The sequence below is a fragment of the Notolepis coatsorum genome, assembly GCF_963971535.1.
Source record: "Notolepis coatsorum genome assembly, chromosome: 1".
NCBI classification, from domain to species: Eukaryota; Metazoa; Chordata; class Actinopteri; order Aulopiformes; family Paralepididae; genus Notolepis; species Notolepis coatsorum.
Genome location: NC_140165.1, coordinates 225,275,936 through 225,288,449, shown reverse-complemented (window position 1 = coordinate 225,288,449; position 12,514 = coordinate 225,275,936). Strand labels below are relative to the sequence as shown.

Sequence of the window (12,514 nt, the reverse complement as noted above, 5' to 3'; positions counted from 1 at the left end):
GAGAAGATGAGAATAGAGATTAGGCCAAGGTTGATGAACAAGAGATCCAGACAAACAACTTAAGCAACAGAGTAGAGACAAGAACATAGTAACGTGACTAACGTGGTACGAGAGTTTACGATCTGACAGCTTCTCTACGTTTGGGGCCGGTTTATATACCCAGAAGCACTCTGCCTCCAGACCGTAGATCAGCTGTCTCGTGACACACCACCTGTGATTAGTTAACGATAATGAGAGAAGTAGAGTGGTGACGAGAACAGAGAGAGGCAGGAGCACTGACATGGTAGACATGACATATAGATACATTTTGGCCCACAAACGGCCTGCGATGGAAATCAAGCGCACCTCTGTCTCACTGCATGGCAATACAAATAACTTTCGCTTTTAAAAGCTTGTCAGTCATCCGCTTTCACTCGACTCAAGCCATGGTTTTATTCTGTTGCATTCTATTCTATTTTACTTATCAAGTGAATTATTGCTAATTCATCATATTTACTCTGAAATCAAACCTGTGAAAATTATTGGTTTTGCGCGAGATAAGGTGCTAAGAGATACTAAGGTGAGTGTTGTTTGTGCGTGATTGTGTGTGTTCCACTTAAACCCTTCTAAAAAAATTAAATAACGTCAATGTTAAGCGGTGAACAAGAATCATTACGGACAGCATCCAATCTTCCAAAATGTTAATCCAAGTGGGGTGTCTTGTTTGTGAGATTGATTGTTTATTTTTAAAGCCTACCACACTCATGTGCTGCAGTGCTTTTGAGAAGTAATGGCACCCTAAAGACACCATACATGTTAATAAAAAAAAAAAAAAAATTATTATATATATATATATATATATATATACAGTATATAAGCATCCAAACATATAAGCGTCCACTTCTTAGATGTATCTTCTAATTCATCTGAGTCTTTTCGGACTCTTAAGCCATGCTACTATTTCATCTCCCCTGATAACAAAGCAGAAACCAACAGCCTTCAGATTTGAATGGGGCTTGTTAAGGTTTGACTGTAAAGGCCCCTACATAGTCGGGCGGAACGTACGCGGACCGGACTCCGCGCTGCATGTCCACAGTCGTTTGAGCTTTCATAGTCGAGCGTACCATTACGTACCAATTTCCTACATGTCTCACGCCAGTTTACTACATTTGCCAAAAAATATTCACGCTGTTTACACTCTCTGTCACGGCGTCGTCCACCAATGTCAAAATAAAGAGTCTAGGTTATCTCCGTTTCCAAGGTTTCTAAATAAAACTGGCAGTTTTACACACATTTAGAAAAGCCATTCAAACTTCTCAAGTTTCTTCAGATGATGAAATAACGATAATGATTAGCGATAGTAAAACAACATTTTGCATCATCTACCTGCCAATGTTTTACCGGACCAATCCTACCAACTTAATCATGATCCTGGCCTACTCTCACTTGGCACTTGGTGTTCAGAGTAAAATGAAGATCGGTGTCACATTAAATGCAGGTCGATGTCAACCAAAACGCTGAGCAGCCTTTTGTGTGACACCAAGTAAGCAGTGGTACGTTCTGCCCGACTATGGGAGGGCCTTAAGACTGTAAGACAAAGTAAGCAGTGGTACGTTCTGCCCGACTATGGGAGGGCCTTAAGACTGTAAGACAAAGAGGACAAGGCAGGATTAGACAAGGCATGACGGGTATGGGGATAAACAGGAAAAGTAGCAAAAACTAGGACTGATTGGGTTAGCTGAGAATACAATCTGGCGTCGTCTTGCAGTATGGGCTGGGTACTAGTAGCCAGGTGATTGGTGATCTCCAGCAGCTGTGGATGCTTCGGGGCCTGCCTCCACACCAGGTTCCAATCCTGCAATTACCCCCACATATCCATACCCACACAGAGACAAAGATACTATGAGACAGAGGACATGATATGGCTTAAAGGAGTACTTTGACATTTTGAATTCCAGTCGATCGCTCTTCTTTACTTGAAACTTGTCTCACTGGAGGATAACATTTACACACATGTCCTTCAGTTTCCTAGAAACGGCACATTAAATTGAACTCAAAATATCAAAGTACTCCTTTAATGGGATTTTAGATTGTGGATACTCAAATAGTATTGGATATGGTGTTGCCTTCTGGGTGTTATTCAAATCCAGTTGCTGAGGGTTAAAAGAAAATATATACCACCCCACCCCACCCACATTTTTCTCTATTGACTTAAAATTGGAAGATTACACAGGAAAGGAGTCACTGAAATTGCACCTCTGTGTACTTTCCTCTTTAGTGACAGGGGAGGATGATTTATAGTTTCCGTATTCATATTTGCCTAGGGTGTCAACGCTACAAATAAAATGCTATTCTTAAGATAAGAAAGAGAGAAAAAAAGTCTCCACATAAGAAAGTGAGCAAATGTATTGCTTCTCGGAAGCGATGTATGTGTTGGTGCAAACTGTTTGCTGTTATTGTGTTTGTAACAGTAATCGATGTGAAGGCTTATGAATATATGCATGAAGCCGTACCCACGCGAACGTGTGGACACACAGGTGCACACAAACACACACTTATCTTCACCTGCATTCCATAGGTCCTTACTGTTCACCTGCAGTAGTTTGCACACTGCCCTTCACAACTGTCCATGCAGTGCAAGGACCCACGTTCCAAGTAGATTGAGTGTTCAGCATCCCAGTCCACCCGCCCGTCACAACAACAACAACATCAACAACAACAACAACGACGGACCTCAAGTTCAACCCAAATCCCCGCTGTGACTTTGTTTCAGCTCTTCATTATCTAATAGCGCCGACTGCCGCGCGGTCACCTTGTTCCTTGATATTCACTCATGAATTTGAGTTACAGCTAAGCGCGGTCGGGGTGACGAGTCAAAAGGCTGCTCGTCTAAATCCTGCAAATTGATTGTTCGCGGCGGCGTCCCCTCTTCATCACCGGTGAAGTGGAAGTCATCGTGACGACAGGAGCACGGCCATCTTTCCCCCGACCGGCTTGCCTCTTGTAAATTTGGCAAACAAATGATTATGATGTTTGCATAGTGAAATTGTCTTTCTGCAAGGATGGGGGGAAATAGCCATTGGCGAGCATTAGAAGGTCCCCTATTTTGTATATATTTTTTTTCTTGAACGTGGAACATGTTAGTCAAGTTCTTTAAACCATATTGGAAATGATTATTATTTTCCAGCACCTTCTTCTTCCCTTGTATTGAAGTGGTTGCTTTCAGTGCACACACCATATTTTTGATTAATTATTTCCTTCCCCGCTTAGCTACCCCACATCCAAAAAAGAAAAAAAAATAATTAAGAGGGGCCGGCTGACTGATAATGGCGATTTGTGTGTCGCCCTCCCTGCCACAGGCGATTTTATAAAAAGAAAAAATGTAGATTGATTTTTTACAAAATAATGATGATGTATGATAAATATAATAATAATTAAAAAAATCCTGCCTCTGAATATCATAGTCCAATCATCCGCAACATCTAATTTTGTTCTGGAATGAATTTCAGAATCACTGTCTGACACTCCATGGGTGACTTCTCTCAGGCTGCCGATCGCCCCTCAGTCCTCTCGATCATTCATGTGTTGGCTTTATTTAAAAAATGTCAACACCACAACCTCCAAAGCATTTCTATGGGTTGTTTTAGTGCAAGCCCTTACGTGCTTTCGTCATACGTTTGGCTGAGCGCATGGCATTCATTTGACATCATGTCCGGAATCACGCCAACCAGGAAATAACTAACGCGAATAGTTATTGACTTGTTTGTCGCTGTCGAAAACTTATAATAATCACAAGATACATTCAGTGCTGGATCTAACTAAATGGATTTATGGAGACACATTTATGGAAAGTTCAAGCCCGGACCACAAAGCTTCTCGAAGGGTTAGCGCGACATGCGGCGGATTGGCAATGTTCTACCGGCAGCAAGAGTCTCAGCCTATGCGTTATGATATTATGATATAAAAATTTAATTGTAGTGCCGTCAGACCCGGATATGGGTTGTCTTTTCCGTTTATTTTCTTCTGAGTGCTTCGTTTACATGTTAAAATCACAACGATTTTCTTCTGGGGGACAAAGCCCACACACCCCTACAGGGGTTTGGTTTACAAACATGTCACCTTTTTCACCTCTTATCAGTTTTTAGGTCTGGTTATATACTGTAGTTACTGAAACTGATGAATATGGCACCGCCCCACCTAGAATATTTTTCACCAGCTGCCACTGTAAGTTAATAAGTAAAAAAGTGTTCATGGCTCCAAAAAGGACAGCTAATTGATTACATTAAGCTAATTGATTGCTTGTGGCCTTGGTATTGGCATTGCACATCACACAGTGCCATACCTCTGGATAGTTTGTTAGCTAACCTGAAGACTTTTCTCCGGTAACGGCCCTGGCCGAACAGCAAGAAGTGCTTATGCAGTGCCTAAATAACATTTCACACTGCCAAATCGATACCAAGAATTGGCAAAGTCCATTTTCCATAATATGAGACCTTTAAATCTCTCTAATGCTGCAGTTATCAAGAGATATAGACCTGGGGAGTGAGGTTCCACTGAAGTGCCCAGTGAAGCTCAAACTACTGTATCAGTACTTACTGCAGTGTGTAGGTTTATAATAATACGGAGGTATGAATTGTTTAATTCTTGTATGGTTACAGCCAGTAAAAGTAAATGTTTTAACTTCATCTTTGAGAAAATGTGTTTTATATCATAATCTTTACTTGTTTCCATGGTAACTAATACGATACCCATAACCCTTGATGATCTTCGACCAATCACAAGAGCACAACTACTCTGGTAAAAACTCCTATGGTAAAAATGAGTGAGGAACCAGGCGGGTCTTAGAAGTACCACATGACTCCACAGGTCTATAGGAACCAGGCAGGTCTTAGAAGTACCACAGGACTCCCTAGGTCTATAGGAACCAGGCAGGTCTTAGAACTATCACATGACTCCTCAGGTCTATAGGAACCAGGTGGGTCTTAGAAGTATCACATGACTCCCTAGGACAGGTCTATAGGAACCAGGCAGGTCCTAGAAGTATCACATGACTCCCTAGTTCTATAGGAACCAGGCAGGTCTTATAAGTATCACATGACTCCCTAGGTCTATAGGAACCAGGTCACATGACTCCCTAGGTCTATAGGAACCAGGCAGGTCTTAGAACTATCACATGACTCCCTATGTCTATAGGAACCAGGCAGGTCTTAGAAGTATCACATGACTCCCTAGGTCTATAGGAACCAGGTCACATGACTCCCTAGGTCTATAGGAACCAGGCGGGTCTTAGAAGTATCACATGACTCCCCAGGTCTATAGGAACCAGGCAGGTCTTAGAAGTATCACATGACTCCCTAGGTCTATAGGAACCAGGCAGGTCTTAGAACTATCACATGACTCCCTAGGTCTATAGGAACCAGGCAGGTCTTAGAAGTATCACATGACTCCCTAGGTCTATAGGAACCAGGTCACATGACTCCCTAGGTCTATAGGAACCAGGCGGGTCTTAGAAGTATCACATGACTCCCTAGGTCTATAGGAACTAGGCGGGTCTTAGATGTATCACATGACTCTCCAACTCTATAGCCAGAACAGAACAAGGTGTGGAGAGAACATGATGATGAGGTGGAGAAGAACAGAACAAGGTGTGGCCAACGGAGAAAACAGGATGATGAGGTGGGGAAGAACAGGTTTAGGAGGAGGTCATGGCAGTGGAAGGAGGGGATGGAGAAGGAGAGGAAGACGGTTTGGAAAGGAGGAGGCAGTAGAGAAGGAGGGTGACGGGGGGAAGAGAAGAAGAAGAACAGGTCTGGGGGACAGATTTGGGAGTTGGGCAGACACAGAAGGAAAAGAGATTTGAGAAGAGGCAGAATAGAAGAATGAGGCAGGAGGAGTGGGAGACAGTACGTCGGGTTTGGACGCAGGAGGAAGGAGAAGAGGAGGGGTAATGAGGGAGAGTAGGGGAGGTTCAGTGGGAGATGGAGGAGGAGCGGGAGGAGGCCTAGTCAGGGAGGAGGGGGCTGGAGATGAAGGAGGCGGAGTCAGAGGAGACGGATTTGTTTGAGAGGAGAACCATGAGGAAGAGGCATAGGGGGAGGGCAAATCTGACAGGAGAAGGAGGAGGACGACTAATGGTAGAGAGATGAGGTGATGCAGAGGGGCATGAGGTGGAGAAGGACGAGGAGGAGTCAGCCAGGATGAGGGCCACATCTTATGACCATAAATGTTGTGCATAATGAGAACATACTCCATACATACTGCAGTTGTCCTTGACCAAGGCACTTGCATTAGAATTGGAGTTGGTCCCTGGGGCCGAACCGTGGCTGCCCACTGCTCCTGAATAGAGGACACCTTTGCTGGAAGGAGGACGCGATGGAGGAGGAGGACATGTTTGGGAGGCTGCCAGTGGTTCCTTCTGCTCGTTTGGCCTTGGATGAAACATCCCTGTCTGGGCTATGTACTTTACTCTGCCTACTCATCAGCAGCATGGAACTGATCGCTACAGCAGCTCCATAAATAATCACTGGAGACGTACCCTGTTCTGGGACAGGACAGAGAGAGGGAAGGGTAGAGAGGAAGGAGACACGTGAGTGAGAGAGAAAGAGAGAGAGAGAGAGAGAGAGAGAGAGAGAGAGAGAGAGAGAGAGAGAGAGGAAGGAGACATGAAAATGAGAGAGAGAGAGAGAGAGGAAGGGGAAACGTGAAAATGAGAGACAGAATCATAAAGAGAGAGGGAGATGTGTGTGTGTGTGTGTATGTGCGTGTGCCTGTATGTATCTGTATGTATGTGTGTGTGTCTGTGTTAGGGTGCGTGTGTGTAAGAGAGAGAGAGTGATAGAGAGACAGTGTGTATGTGTGTTTGAGAGAGAGAGAGAAACCATGTGTCTGTGAGAGAGAAAGAGAGAGAGAGGTGGAGAGGGCATGAAGGATGAGATGGAGAGACAGTGAGTCATTGAGGGAGCGAGCGGGGAGCGGGCGAGATGATGAGGGAGAGGCGCAGCACATGTATTTGAATAAGTGGTGTTTCAGCGCGAGACAATCCATTCATCTCCTTAAGCTCCCTCAGTGCTAACAACTTGAAGTAAGCAGCTGGGGCCATTTAGATGCTTTGAGGTGTCCCTTTCTCTCTGAACACACAGCGCCACAGATTGTGCCCATAGAGTAGACGGTATCTAACAGGTTTGGGAAGGCTGCTTTAAAAATGCAGCCTTATACCGGACTGAATAGAATAGAATAGAAATACTTGATTCATCCCGAGGGAAATTTGGCACTACAAATCGCTCACAGTAAAGAGGAAACATTTAGGGAGACAAAACAAGTCACGAATGAAGAATAAAATAAGCCTAAGAATAAAAATACCCAGCTCCGGGATATACATTTCCTATGTTATGTTTATACATTCTAATATAAAATATACAGTAAAATATACAGAAACCTACAGTAAGTGTAATATTGAACAGTGTTGTTATGTATACACATTCTAATATAAAATATACAGTAAGTGTAATATTGAATATTGTAAAATATACAGTAACATATACAGAAGTCTACAGTAAGTGTACAGTAAGTGTAATATTGAGTGTTGTTTTAAATATGAATACATGATTGATCCTTAGAGCCTTGATTGCCTAAAATTATAATCAGGCATGTAATTCACCAGGGCTTCCCCCTCTTAGTAAATTAATAGGTGAGTTTGGTCTTGGTCAAAACTTTATTAGTAGAGTAGTTGTTATCTCCACCAGGCTATGTGATTGGTTGTGTGTGTGTGTGTGTTTAAGTTTCTTTAATAGTTGTCATACAGAAGTACAGAATACTTTTGTACAAAATGCTTCTTACTGTTGCGCTCCAGAGACTGTGCATGTGTGTGTGTGTGTGTGTGTGTGTGTGTGTACACTCTGAAAGGCTGCGTTGGATGAAACACAGCACACCAGGGACATGACTCCTGGAGTTAATTTCCATTCCGATTCATATTCAGATTCAGATTCAGATTCAGATTCAGATAGTTGTATTTGCCATATGCAACAATTACAATGGCATTTTTACTCTCCGTTCAAATAGTATAAAGTTACACTTTTTGAACACAAGGGGGTTCTCTGCTCAGAGCCTCAGGGAATCCGCTTGCTTGCCCCTGTTTAGAACATGGATGTGAACCTGTTGTCGTTGCTATACTATGCATTTAAAACATTTAAACATGAATGCATCATTGTCCACTGAAACAATGCTTGGAACCTGTTTCTAACATGCTTCATATCACCATTCCTACACCTCATATGCTTCCTATCACCCTTCCAATGCTGCCTAACATCCTTCCTACCCTTCCTATCACTATTCCTAAGTGTTCCTAAGTGTCTTTTTTTCCCATCCCACAGTTTTTTCATTACGCCAATTCCCCCCTGGTCGTTGTGCTGCTGTCGGTCTGGCGAGGGTGTAGACTACCACATGCCTCCTTTGTCGGCCTGGGGAGAGTGTAGACTACTACATGCCTCTTTTGTCGGTCTGGGGAGAGTGTAGACCAGGGTGCGATCCAGGAGGGGAGCTCGGTGAGCCATGGCTCCCTTAGATCAGACATCAGCTCACCTGAATACATGATTTGTGAATCTTTGGGGGGTCTCTAAATTACTGAAAATAAATGCTATTTTGATGTATAAATGATTTCCGCACAAATTCACCGTAGGTTGCGGGCGGCACTGCAGATATACCCTACTCGTAATACGCATGGAACATGCATGCTATTCTTGCGTTCACCATTCGGAGCGTGGCGGCGCTGCACTGCAGTCTGCACTCTGCAGGCACAAATAGACACATCCAGGATAATGTCGAAAGTTTTTCTAACCAATTTTGATTTTACAAAGAAGACGAAGCAACTTGCTGCGGGGACTACTTCTGTGACATGCAGATTTTGAGAATTGGGCAGACCATCAGGACAGGACAGGTCGGTGGCGATAATGTTGCATTTTTTTTACTACTGGAGATGAGGAGTGACTTTTAATAAAACTGCAAGAAAAACAAATGTAATTCTCTCCGCGGCAGTGAGCTGGAGTCTCTCTCGCGGGCGGGCGTCTCTCTCTCTCTCTCTCTCACGGCAGTTGCGAGACTCAGGGAAACGCTCTGATTTTTTTTTGCGCCTGACCAACCCCCCCCCCGCTCCCCCAAAGATCCTGATATGGATCGCACACTGGTGTAGACTACCACATGTCTCCTCTGTCGGTCTGGGGAGGTTGTAGACTACCGCATGCCTCCTCCAATACATGTGGAGTCACGAGCCGCTTCAGCAGTCAGCTACCATGTAAATGGACTGCATTTATATTTTCATATTTATCCAATGCGCTTTACAATTTATGCCTCAGATTCACCCATTCACTCACACATTCACACACAGACGATGGAGGCAACCATGCAATGTGCCAACCTGCTCATCGGGAGCAGTTAGGGGTTAGGTATCTTGCTCAAGGTCACTTCGACATGCTGCCAGGAGGAGCTGGAATTGAACCAGGAACCTTCCAATCACTAGATGACCACTCTACCTCTTGAGCCACTGTCACCCCCACCCTGTCATATAATCAATATATACTGTCATATAATCCATATATACTGTCATATAATACCAACCCTTTGGCTGTCACATTGTCAATGGATAAGGCCCAGAGGTGGTTAAGAGTAGGTTAAGATCCTCGCCTCTGGAACCAGGCTGTCCAAGGACTGAATCCCACCAGAACCTTCTATTATGTCCTGTGTGTCTTCACCTGCTCTGTCCCCCTCTCAGATATCCACATGTCTCAATAAAGACAACAATAATAACTGCCCCTCCTTAACCTCTTAAGCCTGGAGCCCTATTTTATGAAAAGGTTAATGGAATATTGCTCCACAAGGCCATTTGCATATTCGTGGTATCTAGGGACATCTATGGACCTCAGTGAATGTATTCCCAGTGTCAGAAATATTGTGTCTATTATAGGCTTGCTTAAATTGTGATGAAACAAATGATAATATGAATTATGATTTTTCTTTGCATTTTTGACAGTGAATAACACCATGCTAATAATGACCAGACATGAAAAACTGCCACTGATCTCGTTCAGTACCTTCCTGAGATCACGTGTACAAAAAATCTAAGGAAATTAATAAAGGGAAGATGATTAAACAGAAGGTTCTGTAGATACAGTACTGAATTCTCCCATCCGGACCAATGCAATTTGAAATATTATTATAGAATATAGAATAGCAGGCTTATAAATTACCTTATTATAGCCAATTCGCACATTTATATATATACATATATTATCTTTCAAATGCCCAAGTTCAATTTGGATTTAGTATCACCAGGCGTGCATAAGAACAGATAATTAAATCAAATAAAATCAAATTTATTTATAAGGCCCGACAACACACGTTAATGTCCCCATGGACATCTATTCATTACAAATCTATTGTAATGTACAGTAGCGTTTTTATTTTGATCAGGGTGGCACCATTTTGAAACTATTTTCAAATATAATTGTTGCTGCATGCTAAAAATAGGGAAGAGAAACTAACTGTGCTTCAATATATGTCAATAACGTTACGTTTTGTGGTATATTATCCTGAGTAATAAGATAATAAAAATATATTCATAACAAGCCATTTGCTTGCCGGGACCTAGAGGCTTCTGGGTAGGGTGTTTCTGAAAAATGTCAACACACATTGAAAGCTGTGGCTTTCTTCTTCAAAATTGCGTAAAAAAAAACTATAATTCCTGACTTCAGATTTCCAAGATTTCCAAGGACTTTCGCGACCAACTCAATAGAAAAATTTAAAGTAAAATCTATCTTTAACCTATTGGTAAACTAACATATTGATGATAATATACATTATAAATGAAATGTCTTAATCATTTTGCGAATATCCACCATTTTGAATTAGCAAAACGCCATATTGTCGTTTGAAATTTAGTTTAGTCATATTGTACAGTTGGAATTTCGAAAAACTACATTTCCTAGCGATTTCCAGCTTCCTGCAAGCAAATGACTTCCTGATTATTATTTTGTATTTATCTTATTTCTCGGGATTATATACAAAACTGAACGTTATTGGCATAGATTGGAGTGCAGTTAGTTTGTCTACCTTCTGTGAACATTTAGCAACCATCCGTGTTGAAATCCGATCAAAAATGGCGTTGTTGATTTTTTTGGCATTGTTGATGGCGTTGAACGAGTAGATTTGGCCCGATCGATAGATGTGCAACAAGGCTATAATAATGTAATTTATAGGCCTGCTATTCTATAATAATATTTCAAATAGTGTCTGGGTTGCAGAATTCAGTACTGTAGCTACAAAACCTTCTGTTTAATCATCTTCCCTTTATTAATGTCCTTATATTTTTTGTACACGTGATCTCAAGAAGGTACTGAACGAGCTCAGTGACAGTTTTTCATGTCTGGTCATTTTTAGCATGGTGTTATTCACAAAGACAAATCATAATTTATATTCTCCTTTGTTTCATAACAATTTACTCAAGCCTAGTAACAGACACAATATTTCTGACACTGGAAATACATTCCCTGAGATATATAGATGTCCCTAGATACTAATAACATGCAAATGGACTTTGTAGAAGTGGAGCAATCTTCCATTTACTTAGATACGTATTTTTATCTCTGAAAAAAGGGCTAGGGCTTAACAGGTTGATAAAGAAAAGATAAGAAAAACACATTTAAAAAGTCAGATTTTATAATCTCTCTATCTCTTTCTCTTTTTGCTCTCTCTCTCTCTCTCTCTCTCTCTCTCTCTCTAGGAGCTGATAGTAGATGCTACTACATTGTCAGTTCGTGTGGACCAGGACTTCACTATGACATTTACAACGATCTAATCAGTCACAAAACAAAGGACCACAAACCAATGTCATTCATTCTGGTGATCAACCAACTTGTACCTGGTGATTCTAGTAATTATAATATATTAAGAAACTGCTGCATTGTGTATTATTTAAACCTAAAAAGTCAAGAGGTATATTGTAACTTTTTCTTGAAATATATTTTAAAAAAATTGTTAATGTAACATAAATACATTGAACCTTTTTAAGAATTGCATTGAATGCAATCCGTCATGCACAAAGAAAGTGTGTGAGATTTGTTTAGCTAACATAACAACACTGTTTTGCTGTGATCAATCATGTGTAAATAAACTGACCTTGAAAACAGTTCCAGCCTATAGGAATATTGCCAGCATGTTAAGTGATTCAATTAATAAATTAAAGTGATCATTGAAATTGTAAAAAAAAAAATCTAAAACTGACACGAAGCTAATGCAAAGATCCTTGAATCTGGATGTAGTGTGGGTTAAAGTACTTGTTGCTTGTTGGGACTTCACCAAGACATGAATGAAGTAATGTGAAGCAGTCTAAAACGAGTGATAAAGGACATTTTATTTTATATTTTTCACTAGGCTTACATCAATGACAATGGAAGAGATGTGATATTTATTATCATGATTTATGATATTTATTGAAACAACTGAGAAAGAGATATGCCGAAAGCACTCGTAGGATGCACTCATAGTG

At 41.5% G+C, this 12,514-nt stretch overlaps 1 protein-coding gene across 1 annotated transcript in view; it reads left to right on the top strand.

The window, feature by feature from the left end:
- Positions 1-11,860, top strand: part of LOC311224130 (sucrase-isomaltase, intestinal-like) — a gene marked incomplete at its 5' end in the record, with an annotated part of 39,615 nt that extends 27,755 nt beyond the window's left edge. Inside the window, one exon of the mRNA XM_084308982.1 lies at positions 11,750-11,860. Coding sequence (XP_084165108.1) covers positions 11,750-11,824 — 75 coding nt within the window. The 3' untranslated portion in view covers positions 11,825-11,860. The remainder of the gene's footprint in view (positions 1-11,749) is intronic.
- Positions 11,861-12,514: the final 654 nt, after the last annotated feature.